We start from the raw sequence: 13,751 nt of genomic DNA, 5'->3' as shown, positions 1-13,751 counted from the left end.
CCTCTCTTATCATTGCATGAATGTACTCCCCATCCATATCATCATGTTTTCTTGCCAATATAATATCATATTTTTTCAACTAAGGAGGTATACAGCCAATTGCCTCTATTTGTTATAATCTTGTTCTTTGAATTAGATCTTTTACCTCATATGCAACAAGTCTATTATGTAAAGGTAAAGGAATGAACTTATGCAATAAAGAACTCAATGGTCTTATGCAATCCCATGTAAATGGAAGTCGTTGAGTTTGTAGTACACTCATTCCCATGATTGGATCTATAAGTAAGCATTCTTCATATTCTTTTATAGTTATGCATTGCTTGTAATATTCTCCACTGAAAAAGGTGTAATACTCTCCATCCCATTGAATGGAAAAGAAATTAGTGAGTCGTTCTTTCGAATGACCTATACTTTCTAACATACTACAAAAGTGTCAGTTTTTACCACGACGTCGTCTGCGATCTTGTATATTTCTCCATCATAAATAATTCTTCTATATGTGGTAACTAGATGTCCTACTAGTGCATTCTCTTAAAGATCAAGAAATTGCGCAATATATTTTTGTTCTGCTGATGAAAGGGGCCTACGTTCTCTTCTCTTTTTTGTGATTAAAATGCCTTTTTCACGCATCATTATGTTACAAGGATATTGGGAATCATCTCTTTCAAAAAATTTCCACATCTCCTTTGCCTTCTCAATTGAAGAAACCTCCACAATGCCATTCTCATGAAATGAATAACAACACGGTGTCTGATAATCAGTGAAAGCATAACCATCAGGTAAAACAAGATGGGCATGTACTTGGATAAGCATTCTTTCATGTGGCAAAAGCCCATCTACTTCCATTTCTAATAACTTAAATATTGAAGTTAAGAATGTCGTCTTATAATAATATACATAAGATATTTCGTTAAAGCGATTATTAGTCTTTACCACTATATATAATGCTCCCATTCACTCGAAGTCACAACACCAATATACATCATGCGATCCATGTCTCAATATGTCATCTAGTAGTTCTCCATTTCCTGCAACGTGTTCTAAGGGAGAAGAAGTAGCACCAAAGGCTTCTTCCTTTCAAACTCTCCAAGCAGAAAACAAAGTATGTACAACACCTAAACATTCTTTTGACCAACCAATACATCGACTATAACTATAGAAGGCATGTGCAATATCTATGAGCAACAAACCTAGGTCAAAAATTGACATTGGTATCTCATCAATTATACCTAAAATATATGGTAAGCACCATTGGATGAACTTTTGGTTCTCTTCAGCCTTAAAGCTTTCATTGTACTTAGTTGGATTATGAGGCTAGCGTCCATGACGAATAGAGGGTGGAGAGAGCTTATAAGCATTTTCACAACAAAAATCTATCATCTTTTTCTTTTCATTGGACATGGCTCTCATGAGTACTCGTATGTATTTTTGAAATATATTTAGAGATAACACATGTATCGCATCATATACCAAGTTTATTGACAAGTTAAAACCATACAAATCATATAGTTTCCATAGAATAGACTCTCCAGCTAATCCTGCAAGCTTTAGTTTTCCATCGTTTTCAGCTTCTTGCGTGGATGCCCTCTTTGAACTTGATAAGGAATCAATCATTTCACCTATGGACCGTTGGGTTGGAGGATATCTTGCTTGATATCGACTACCATCATAAAGGTAACGTCCTTGGAATGAGGGATTACAAGTATCAAGAGTAGCTTGGGCTTTGTCTCTACGACAAAAGAATTGCCCACCATCTTTGAAGGATCCTATTTTGCATTGTGCTGGATGATCCTCTGTAACCATCATTAGTATTAATCTAACAACACAAAAGTTTGATTGTCCCATTGGATTTTCAAAAATATTTTCTACAGGGTAGTTGTATGACACTTGCATACCATTTATGTAAAGGTCTTGTAGCTCACTAATAAGTGGTCTTAAAAAAGTTTGAAATACATCAGGAGTATTACGAATAAATTTAGAGAAACTAAAAGGTATGAATAAAACAGGAATAATGCCTAATATGGAACCCTTCCCACCATTAAGGACCTTAATTTCAACCACACCACATTCCTTTTGAGTGGTATGAGAGGCTTGAAAGCCATCCCAATGTAAAAGAAGTGCCAAGTTCTGAGGATCACCTCTACACATTTTCTTTTTACATTTGTTGATATGTCCACATCTTTTAGAAACAAAATTATACTCTTGCATCTCTTGGTCAAAACCCTGTTCTAGAACTATTGAAAAACAAGACCTTGGAAAAGTTGTATATACTTTCCCACATGTAGGGTTGTTGCATGCAACAACCATCTCATACTTAGCATCAAGATTCCAAAAATCTTGATACTCACGTCACTTTTTTCCATCCCAAAACTCGTTTATGAATTCTGATTTGCATATGGATATCTTTCCCTAACCATATTGTTTTATGACGCCACATGCTTAGGAAATCATGACAAAGTGTCCTAGATCACACTAAAAGCTCTAATTGTTTCTTTAGAGGTAAACAATCAATAGCTAACATTTCTCTCCTTGGTTTATTGCATTTTTTACACTTTTCACAACATTCAATACAATCACGCTTTAGTATTCTTTTTCACATATTTTGTTTGCAATAACACAAGACTATATCTTTGGCATAAGAATATTCTTTACTAGGTGTAAGAAGTTCAATTTCATGATCATTGTTTTTACTTCCCATGCAAAACCTATAGCACTCAGGTTGGACCATGCCAAGACCATGATACATAGAGTCAAGTTGCTCCCAAGATGTCGGAACTCTCACTCCATCAAGGTTTCCATCGCATGTATCAGGTAGTTGCACTAATAGCTTACTTAAACTTGGCTTGCACTCTTCAACTCTTTGAGCCCTAGCCCTTGGATTGCCCATGTCTCCAAATAATAATTGGATAATCTTCTCTTGTGCACTAATTGATATTTGGTTCTCATCCCAAAGAGCTTGAAGCTCAATTATTTTTTGTATAGTTTGTTGATATAATGATGGCCCAGTAATAGATATGTGATTGTCTATAGAAGGATCTATTTGAGGAGCCTCAACATGGTTAATTGAGTTGTTGTCATGACTAAAGGGGGGACTTATAGAAGTATTGATAGTTTGATCATTGCCTTGTTCATGTTGCCTTTCATTAGAAGGAGTAAGACCAATTTGCATACTTAGTGCATCATATTTGGCCTTCAACTCCTGGTGCCTAATAAAAGTTTGTGGACCAACACTCCTCCCACCATTACAATATGCAACGCAATCACACCACCTACGTCATCTATTTAATTCATCTATGTTAGTTTCACCATGCATTAGAGATGATTCTTCGTGCCTTCGGTTCTCAAGATGATATTCTTGCACATTTGAGTCCCTTGGTTCACTAGGATGTGATCTTTGTAGAGAAGAATGTGTAATCCCAAGCATGTCATTTTTAGCATGTCTAAAGTAAGTACTATGATTCACTGATTGCCAACCTTCAATACTATGTGCACACTTATAGTTACATGTGCATTTTCTTAATGTGCTTGTAGAAGAAGACATCCCTTACTTGAGTATCTTCAATCTTCAATCGAAGGTTGATGAAATTATGAGCTCCACAATTAAAACTCCAAGACTGCAAAAAAACGGCCCATAACATGGTTTACGTTAATAACATATTTTAGTTGCACAGTTAATATCATAGTCTATACTAGTTTAGCAATAGAGCTACATTTAAAACCATACTTTATAGTTGATATCATAGTCTATACTAGTTTGTTATTCTCAAACGCTTCCTTAAAAACAATTAAAAACAATTAAAAAGAAGAAATCTTTCTCAAAAACTTCCCAAACACTTGCTCAAAAACAATTAAAAATAATTAAAAACAATTAAAAACAATTAAAAAGAAGCAATCTTTCCTAAACACTTCCTTAAAGTGATGGAGTCAAATTTTGTAAACATTGGCATTAGTTGATGAGCACATAAGTGGGTATGAGGCCAAGATAAGGGATTGGAAAGTCGAGGAAAAATGAGGGAAAACAAAAGGATAGAAAGAGTGAGGAAGACTAATGGCTTGGAGCTAGGTGTAAGCTTGCTCTTTCTTGTGATGAAGAGTCCAAGTGGGGCTCTAGAGCAACATACTTTGTGGTTATCATAGAGGAATCACTAGAGCTACTTGAGGGAAATAAAGGAGGAGAGGTATGTCCTAAACATTGTTGGAGACCTCGAGACAATTGCAATAAAGGAGGAGAGGTATGTCCTAAGCATGAATCATGATGTAACAGACACATGGCTAGCTCTCATGCATGATGTCTTCACATGCACACTGTAGTCAATATAGTACTGCTGCCAGAAGACTGGGACTGACCAGGCATTATAATTAACCCACAATGCGCATCAGGAATCACAGCGGGTAGCTGCACAACACAGTAGCCACTGCAAAGAGCATCCATGGCTTCGAAGAATGGTAGGCCAAGCATGGCGCTGCTACTGCTATACTACTGATTTTGGTGATTCGATCAAGAGCTCACTACGATCGATCAGCTGATCAGAAGGCTTTCAACCAAAGCAAGAAGGGTGAGCTCAGTAAGGATAAGGTGGTTCTCAAAACACTTGTTCCGTTCTCTCTCAAACAAAGGTATGCTGCAAACTCTAGCTGTGGTATTTACATGTTCTTTTTGGGCAAGCCACTTTATCTAGTCCATAGAGTCTACTCGACTAGATGACAGGAAAAAACCAGATGTGCAAGCCATGCAACAAAAGGACTCGACATGCAAGAAGGAGAAGGGGAATGGCAGACATTAGGATCATGCCCTAGTCCAAGAGGAGAAGCATCCATGGCTTCAAAGAATGGCAGGCCGGGCATGGCGCTGCTACTGTTATACTGCTGATTTTGGTGATCCGATCAAAATTAGCTCACTGCGATCAGCTGACCAGAAGGCTTTCAGCCAAAGCAAGAAGGGTACAGATCTCAGTAAGGATAAGGTGGTTCTCAAAACACTTGTTCTGTTCTCTCTCAAACAAAGATATGCTGCGCACTCTAGCTGTGGTATTTACATGTTCTTTTTGGGCAAGCCACTTTATCTAGTCCATAGAGTCTACCCCATTGGATGACAGGAAAAAACCAGATGTGCAAGCCATGCAACAAAAGAACCCAACAGGTAAGAAGGAGGAGGGGAATGGCAAACATTAGGATCATGTGCTAGTCCAAGAGAAGCAGAAGAAGGCCCGAGCAGCGCATGCAGGGGGTACAACTAATCAAAATATTGAAGAAGCATACAAAGAGAATGTGCATCTATCAAACAAAGCCAAAGGCAAGGACAGGAAGAAGGTATCACTCAAAAACTCACCCACAAGCCACTAATTGATAGAAACTAGTATGTCGTTCTCGATGAGAACCATGGGGAGAGTGATGAGATTCACATTTATGAGTGAAGCTTCAATGTCCAAGGTCACAATGGTAACATGGGATGTTAGAGGATTGGGCTGTGAACCCAAGAAGGATGTATGCATGAGACTCCTGAGATTGAGGAAGCTGGACCTACTTGCTATTCAAGAGGTCAAGGTGTACACTGAGCTTTAGCTCCTACAATTGACAAGCCATGGGACCTATGCTGACATCAATCATCTATGAGCTCTAATTCCAATCACTTAGGTTAAAGCCTGATAATTGATCTTTAGGCTATAATCTGATACTGATCAAGTCTCGTCGATGAACCCAAATTCCAAGACAGTATAGATTAGGGGCTTATGTGCTCAAATGGGGTTTCTTGTGAAAAGTGGAAGCTCTCTGAAGGCTGTTGGGAAGCTTAAGGTTATGGCCTTGGACAAAATAGGAACTTTGACAAAGGGACAATTCCAAGGGGTAGAGGTGTTGTTGATCAACAACAACACACACTTATACAGGCTCTTGTAGTGGACTTTGACAAAGGGACAATTCCAAGTGGTAGAGGTGCTGCCCATCAACAATAACACAGACTTATTCAGGCTCATGTACTGGTAAAATAATTAGTTGTGGCTAACAAGTTAGTACCTTGCACCCGTTGAAACTAGATTAGAACGGAAAATTGTAAAACTTGTCTCTCTCATTTTCACTCATTATTTCAAAACACCCAAATACTTGTTACAGGATGTCATGTGTCGAGAGCAAATCAAGCCACCCAATGGCCTTGGCCCTGGTTTCATATGCAAAGCTACAATATGGAATGGAGCCTTCAGGTCAAGTTGAGGACTTCACAATTATAGATGGGGAAGGCGTTAGTGGTGTGCTTGATGGCCACCAAATACACATCGGTAATGAGAGACTAGCAAACCGGTTTCAATGGATTGATCACGGTATGTATGGATATAGAACAGGGCCTTTTGGTAGAGGCCAGAGTACATCTATAAGTGTGTTTCTTCATTTGTTTGTTATTATATGTAATGTAACATTTTGGTTTGTACTATCTGTAGACATAGAAGAGACCATAGAAACTTGGAAGAGTCAAGGATGGACAATTTGTTGGATAAGTGTGAACGAAAAACTGGAAGGGATTTTATGTGCTGGTGATCAGCTTCGTACTGAAGCACTTGAAGTTGTGCATAATATAAAGGTGAGAAATTTATTTCTAATCATTTACCCACTCTAAATGTTTGATTGTGCCATTACCTAATGAGAACTAAAATTTTTCTTCCGATCTATTCTAATCAAAGAGAGATAACTAGGAGATATGTGCAGAGGTTGGGCCTCCACATTGTCATGCTTATCGGAGATAGTCTAACTATAGCAAATGCTGTAAACATGAAGGTGATGCTCATTTGAAATTTTTAGCTCACCTACAATACAGTTTACTAGGCATCTCTTGACATCTATTATATATATGCTCAGATAAATACTAATTAGCAAAATCACTGTGATCATGTGATTAATTTGGTTAAAATGCAGTTCGGCACCAATTCTGTCAAAGTGCATGCCCAACTACTTCTTGAAGAAAAGATGAGTGTGCTTAGGCAACTCAAGAAAAAGGGATTGACTGGCATGATGGGAGATGGCATAAATGATGCACCTGCTTTAGCAGGAGCTGATGTTGGCATTGCCATGGGTGCTATTGGTTCAGATGTGGCCATGGAGACTGCAGATGTTGCTCTCATGACCAATAATCTTAAGAACCTTGCACATGTTGTGGAGTTAGCACGCAAAGCACAAAAAAAGATCCAGCAAAACATATTCCTGTCAATCACAGTCAAGCTACTAGTTATTGTGCTTGCGGCAGCTGGATATGCATCCCTATGGGGTGCTGTTGTTGCTAATGTGGGCACTTGCTTGCTTGTGATCTTCAGTAGCATGTTATTGCTAGGCAGACAGACTAGAGCTAATGGCTCTTACAATACAGGTCAACATAATCATGATCATCATCACAGTGGACATAAACATTGTCATGATCATTTATTTGCACCAGAGGCATGATCACAGCCACTAGCACAAGATGTTGCAATCATGTGTTGTTGGTCATTCAAAGAGGAAAATCTTTGGACATCCAATGTTCTACTGCAGCTCAATCAACTTGGATGAATTTGACCTTGAATACTGCACATCGAAGGGACCTACAGATCAAGAAGAGGACCTCAAGAGCTTGCATCATAATCACCATCATCACATTGCTGGACAGAAGCACTGCGCTGGATCCAACTCAGGCTACACCAACATCAACTTTTGTAAGGATTCCAATCCATGCCTTAAGAAAGTAAGGAGAAGAGCAGGCCATAAAGATACTTGTACAAAATACTACGCAGAAGATCATTTAAGTAGTTTGTGTGAAGGACTAGCTAAAACAACAAGTACTAGGCATCGAGATTCCTGCCTTGAACTAGCTGCTACAATTTTAATTCACCTCTTGCCTCTATCATCCATATCCAGTAGCTGTGGTAGTGATGGTGGCAATCGTGCTTACACATACCAAGCAATCAACTTGTCCAATAACTACTGTGGTGTTGAAACCAAAATAGTTGGCTCCGTGGAAGACTATTTATGCTCTGCCTACTGTTGCTCCGAGAAACCAATCACTTTATTTTCGGATACAGGCCATTTGTAGATGATTATACCTTTTGGTAATTCGAGATCTTGTGCAGCGTAGATGGAGGTACACAGCCATGCAGCACTAGAAGCCCAACGGCGGACGACCCACCTGATGTCGCCCAGAGAGACCACTAGGACTTATAAAAGCTAAGTGTTCTATTCCTCTATAATCGATTTCATCCATTGTGATTCTGCTCTGTAGCATAACAATGGAATATCAAAGTTCCATCAACTGTGGTTGATCTCAGAAAGAAGATTAATGATCTTTCTTGATCATCCGAATCCATTAAATCCATCATCAATTATGTACCTTTCTTTTGATCATCTTGCAGCAAAAGCTTTATAAACTTCACCATCAAGACTATGTGCACTATGTTTCGATTATATTGAATGTTGAAAGGTGAGTCCTTGTAAGTGAAAGCATTATATAAATGTGATGTTTCAAGCTTTTACTGCAAACTGGACTTACATTCGCTTTCATGGATATAATTATCAAAGATACTACCAGCCTGAAGAGTTGCAAACTTATGCCTCATGGATAAAAGAGAAAATGAAAGCTGGATTGGATGTTTATGCATATTTCAACAATGATTATCATGGTTATGCACCATTCAATGCCCTGGATCTCAGAGAAATGGTGCTAGATGTAAAGTAATGTCTAACAATATATTAGTGTGGTCACCTGTAGTCACCATAATCATAGAAAGGGTCTCATATCAAGGCTCTTTGGGTTATGGCTGGCTCACTACACTACAAGGGAATGGGGCAATAGCGATGCCGATTAGCGACGGCGGATATCGGCGTCACTATAGGCGTCGTTATTGGCGTCGCTATTTGCGTCGCAAATGCGACGCAAATAGCGACGCATATAGCGACGCCGCAGGGAAAAACAGCACGGCCGAAACCAGAGCGCCGTTTTCATTTTGTTTTCTTCGCCTTTTGAGAGCGAGAGCGAGGGAGAGAGCGAGGGAGAGAGCCAAGGTTTTGTGAGAGAAGAGGAGGAAGAGACTTGCTGCCGCCGCCGCCGCCGCCGCCGCCGCCACCGTCGTTGTTCGCGAAGGAGAGCAGGAGCCCTCGTTGCAAAGAGAAGCCGCCCACACTCGCCATATCTCATTGGTGAGTCTCCCTCTCTCTTTCTTTTACTTGTTGAAGGTTTAAATCGTTCTCTTTTGTTTGTTTAGGAGAGGAAATGAAAGAGAAGGAGAGGGAGAGGGAGAGAGAGGGAGAGAAAGAGAGGGAGAGGGAGAGAAAGAGAAGGAGAGTGCATTCTCTCTCTCTCTCTCCCTTTTGCATGTTTAATGTTTAAATTACTTTCTTCTTTGCTTGTTTAGGAGAGGAAACAAGAGAGTAAGAGAGAAAGAGAGGGAGAGGGAGAGGGAGAGGGAGAGGGAAAGAAAGAGAAAGAGAAATAGAGGGAGAGGGAGAGGGAGGGGGAGGAAATAGGAGAGGGAGAGAAAGAGAAAGAGAGGGAGAAGGAGGGAGAGTGCATTCTCTCTCTCCCTCCCTCTCCCTTTTGCTTTTTTAATGTTTGAATCACTTTATTTTTTGCTTGTTTAGGAGAGGAAATGAGAGAGAAAGAGAGTGAGAGGGAGAGGAAGGGGAAGGAAATGAGAGAGGGATAGAAAGAGAAAGAGAGGGAGAGTGCATTGTATCTCTCCCTCTCCCTTTTGCTTGGAGGATGTTTAAATCACTTTATTTTTTGCTTGTTTAGGAAATGAGAGAGAAAGAGAGATAGAGAGGGAGAGGGAGAAAAAGAGAGAGAGAGGGAGAGGGAGAGGGAGAGGGAGAGGGAGAGGGAGAGGGAGGGGGAGGGGAAGGAAATGAGAGAGGGAGAGAAAGAGGGAGGGGGAGGGAGAGGGAGCGAGGGAGAGGGAGAGGGAGAGGGAGAAAGAGGGAGAACGAGAGGGGGAGGGAGAGGGTGAGAGAAAGAGAGGAAGAGAGGGAGAGAAAGAGAAAGAGAGGGAGAGGGAAGGGAAGGAAATTTAAGATAATATACGTATTGATAATGGTATGCAATGTGCTTTGCATACGGCCACGTACTTCATCAAAATGAACCCAAAATTATTGTTATAGAAGAAGAAACCCTTAAATTGAGTATATGATAATTTCTCTCAGGTCTTATGACTATGAGTAGAATTGATTGAAATAAATTTTATTACTATAGTTATAAAATTTCATAGATGGCGCGCATTAATTTTAAAATGGATTACTTATACTCAAAGCCGAGATATAACAAAAAATTATCTACCGGGATAAACAAATTGTTGAGCATGATACAAGGCCGAGATGTAACATCGGAAAATCTCTCGACTACTATATACAATGCAAGGTTTATGGTCAACTTGCAACTTGATGTACATCTCCATAAAGCTATCCATTTAAGCCTTGTTTGCTATAATGTAGATAAGATGGCAAAGGAAGAAGGTCCTATTGTTCAAGACCGCGAGTCGTATCTTAATCAGCGTGTCCCATGTCCTTGCTCTCAATGCAAGTTGGCAATTAGACGAAAACGCTGATTGTCTATAGAACACGTACGACGATTTGGCGAGTTTCAATCTAAGATCATTGATCATGCGATTGCAGACTTTTAGCAAACGGTAATTTGAAGTTAGCATTTTTCATGCATTATACTCTCAAGCTAATTGAAAACCATACACAATAAGATTGGGTCTTGTTGGCAAATTTTGTATCTAGGGGGGTGATGTCTCGACCCAAGGGGGAGTGCACCCTTTGCGGCCAATTAGAAGAGTTCGTGGACATGCGATGGATGGATTGCAGGAGCCAATCGACCACTCGCAAGGCCCATCTATACCGTCAATGCCAGAGGAGACAGACAACCTTCCCGACTTGCCTACAATCTTGGAGCCTGAGATGGAGGCAATGATCGATGCATTGATTCCCATGGATGTTGAGACATCTGACCCGCTTAGAGAGGAAGCATCCATACCATTATATGATGGGTGCCGAGTATCTCGGTTGAAGACATTGCTTGCACTCTTAAGTGTGCAAGCAAAATATGGTTGGAGCGATATGAGTGTGACTGAGTTATTCAGGTACCTTGCACACATACTTCATTGTTTTTTTTTTAACAGTATTATTGCAAACATGGATGGATTTTTCAAGGTGTTTTATGATTTTTTCAGGTTATTGAAATATCATATATTGCCACCTGCAAACACCATGCCTGAGTCTCGTGATGATGCGCGACATGTTTTACGGAAGCTTGGTATGGACTACAATAACATCCATGCATGTATCAACGACTGCATATTGTTTCGAGATGAATACGAGACTATGGAGACATGCCCAAAGTGTGGTGCTCACAGGTATCGACAGGACTTGCAAGGGCAGACCATCCCTCAAAAAGTCCTCAGACACTTTCTGCTCATCCCCCGCATAAACCACATGTTTCGCACGTCTGCCATGGCAAGCTTGACAACGTGGCATGTGCAGAATAGGTCCACGGATGGAGTGCAACGAATATCAGCAGATTCGCGCGCATGGAGCCACATTGACTCTACCTTCCCAGGCTTTGCGCGAGAGCCAAGGAATCTTCGGCTCGGTCTCGCCATGGATGGTGTGAACCCATTCGGTCTGCGCTCGACTTCTTACAGTGTTTGGCCTATAGTGCTTGTCAACTACAACATTTCTCCATGGCTTTCTACGAAGAAATGACATCTCATCCTTAGCTTGCTCGTCCCGGGCCACTACAAAGTAAAAAATATGGACGTGTATCTTCGTCCATTAGTCGATGAGCTTAAGATTTTGTGGGAGGAGGGGGTCACGGTGCAAGATATGAGCAGGCGCGATGGTCGGCGGTCAGCCAACATTCGAGCCATTCTCATGTGGACGATGCATGACTTTCCGGGATTGGGAGAGTGCTCAGGTGAGCAGACCTTTGTTCTCGCCGGTAATATCTATATTTTATTTCATTCAATCAAGTATTCACTAGCTCGTGGATCGCCTTGCAGGTCTCGTTACCTCAGGTTATCATGCATGTCCATTGTGTGGGCCACAGTTAGACTCCCGAAGGTCACGAACCATGAAGAAGATGGTATATCAAGGACACGCTGCTTTCTTGCCGAAGGATCATGAACTCAGGAAAGGTTTTCTTGGACGACCTCCAGCACGTATGAACGCTGCAAGCTGGTACGAGCTGAAAATGGTAAACCCGGATTCACATCCAAATGGAATGCGACGGTTCTCAGTTTTCTACGAGTTGCCATATTGGACCCACTTACAGGTTAACCACTTGTTGGATCCCATGCATATTTTCAAAAATGTGGGCAGCTTGCTATGGGACCACATCACAGGAAAGAGAGAAACTATAGGGTCACGAATGGATTTAAAGGAGGTAGGTAAGATGGAGGCGCTTTGGCCGCAGTCGAGTGCTGAAGGGGGAGTGCAGTTTCCTCGCGCTCCCTGGGTTTTGTCTACCAAAGAAAAGCGCATTGTGAAGCAAGTAATCAAGTTTATCCGCACTCCAACGGGTATGATGCGTTCTCTCAGGTCCGCATTTTCTAAAGATGACCAGATTTCTGGGCTAAAATCCCATGATTGGCATAAGATATGTCAGGTTTGTGAACAGAATGGATTTTAATTAGCGTGGACATTTTGAAATTTGAAAAGTGACCATTATTCTTAATGCTTTCTCATTTGTGGCAGTTTGTCCTACCGATTGCGATCGCGGGATGCCTAACTCCAGAAATTCGCGGGGGCATTTACAAGTTGTCGACTTTGGTGCAATGGATCTCACAGAAAGAGATTAAGACGTCCTCTATTGAATCCGCAAGGCGGGGAGCAGTTGAGACGGTGTGTCTCTTTGAGAAATACCTGCCCACTAGCATGCTCACGATACAAGTTCACCTTCTTGTGCATCTTGTGGATAAAGTGGAGATTGCTGGACCTGTCCATACGCGATGGATATTCTTCCTGGAGTGCTTCATGAAAACCCTGAAAGGCTTTGTGCGACAACGAGCTCGTCCGGAAGGTGGCATGGCGGAAGGTTGGTTGGTGTCAGAGGCGTTCGTGCATATCTCACAATGGCCACCAACGGTGAAACCAGACAATGAAATGCTATGGACGCTGAAGGACGATGAGAGGCTGACTAGAGATGTGGTGGTTGGAAATGGGGTAGAAAAAAGAATGGATGCCTCAATGGAAGAGAACGTGAATCGCTTTTGTATGTTGCACCATGCCTCCATGGAGACGTGGCTCGCCAAGTACCAGATTGCAAGGCAAGATCGAGAGGAAGCGCGAGCTGAATTCCGACGCAGTACGCGTCATCGACCGATTCGATATCCCGAAGGCATGGAGGAGATACCGCGGTTTATGTCAACACGATGGTTGCATGGAGCCTTGACTGCAGCATCCAACGAAGGGACAGAGGTCTCAATGGAGGAGTGGGAGTTCTCGAGGGGATGTAGTCCAAAGGTAATGAGGGGTTTAGAATGTGTCGTATCTAAATTTGCTTGCTACATCTAATTTGAGTGTTTCAATGTGCAGCACAAAATATATAGTACAGCGTGGTCGCGCGGATGGCATTTTCGGGTGGAGCGTATTGACAAAATGCGCTCCACAATGGACTGTGGTGTCATGGCAAGGTTTGAGCAAGAGAGCCGGCGACGAGCAACGGATCCGAACACGGTTGTGGATGAGATGGAGTATTTTGGGAATTTGCAAAGTATTATTACGGTGGATTACCGTAGCTTCTCCAT

General features: G+C 41.4%; 1 protein-coding gene across 1 annotated transcript; it reads left to right on the top strand.

Moving 5' to 3' along the window:
• Nucleotides 1–4,829: 4,829 nt before the first annotated feature.
• LOC148009354 (cadmium/zinc-transporting ATPase HMA2-like) lies at nt 4,830–7,425 on the top strand. The gene is made up of 4 exons (XM_087673541.1): nt 4,830–4,987; nt 6,109–6,314; nt 6,432–6,571; nt 6,904–7,425. Exons 1-4 carry the CDS (start codon nt 4,830–4,832, stop codon nt 7,423–7,425), a joined length of 1,026 nt encoding a protein of 341 aa, XP_087529667.1.
• Nucleotides 7,426–13,751: the final 6,326 nt, after the last annotated feature.

The sequence above is a fragment of the Lygodium microphyllum genome, unplaced genomic scaffold (genome assembly GCF_053477565.2).
Source record: "Lygodium microphyllum isolate KBCC unplaced genomic scaffold, Lygodium_microphyllum_v1.1.10 scaffold_31, whole genome shotgun sequence".
Taxonomy (NCBI): domain Eukaryota; kingdom Viridiplantae; phylum Streptophyta; class Polypodiopsida; order Schizaeales; family Lygodiaceae; genus Lygodium; species Lygodium microphyllum.
Note: the sequence above shows the minus strand (reverse complement) of the source record. Positions and strands in the feature narration are given on the sequence as shown.

What these genes read in the sequence shown, in the direction of transcription:
- LOC148009354 (XM_087673541.1), top strand. Translation starts at nt 4,830, where the DNA reads ATGGCAGGCCGGGCATGGCGCTGCTACTGTTATACTGCTGATTTTGGT. An exon ending in GTTTCAATGGATTGATCACG is followed by an intron (nt 6,315 to 6,431) that starts GTATGTATGGAT and finishes TACTATCTGTAG; the next exon opens with ACATAGAAGAGACCATAGAA. An exon ending in AAGTTGTGCATAATATAAAG is followed by an intron (nt 6,572 to 6,903) that starts GTGAGAAATTTA and finishes GTTAAAATGCAG; the next exon opens with TTCGGCACCAATTCTGTCAA.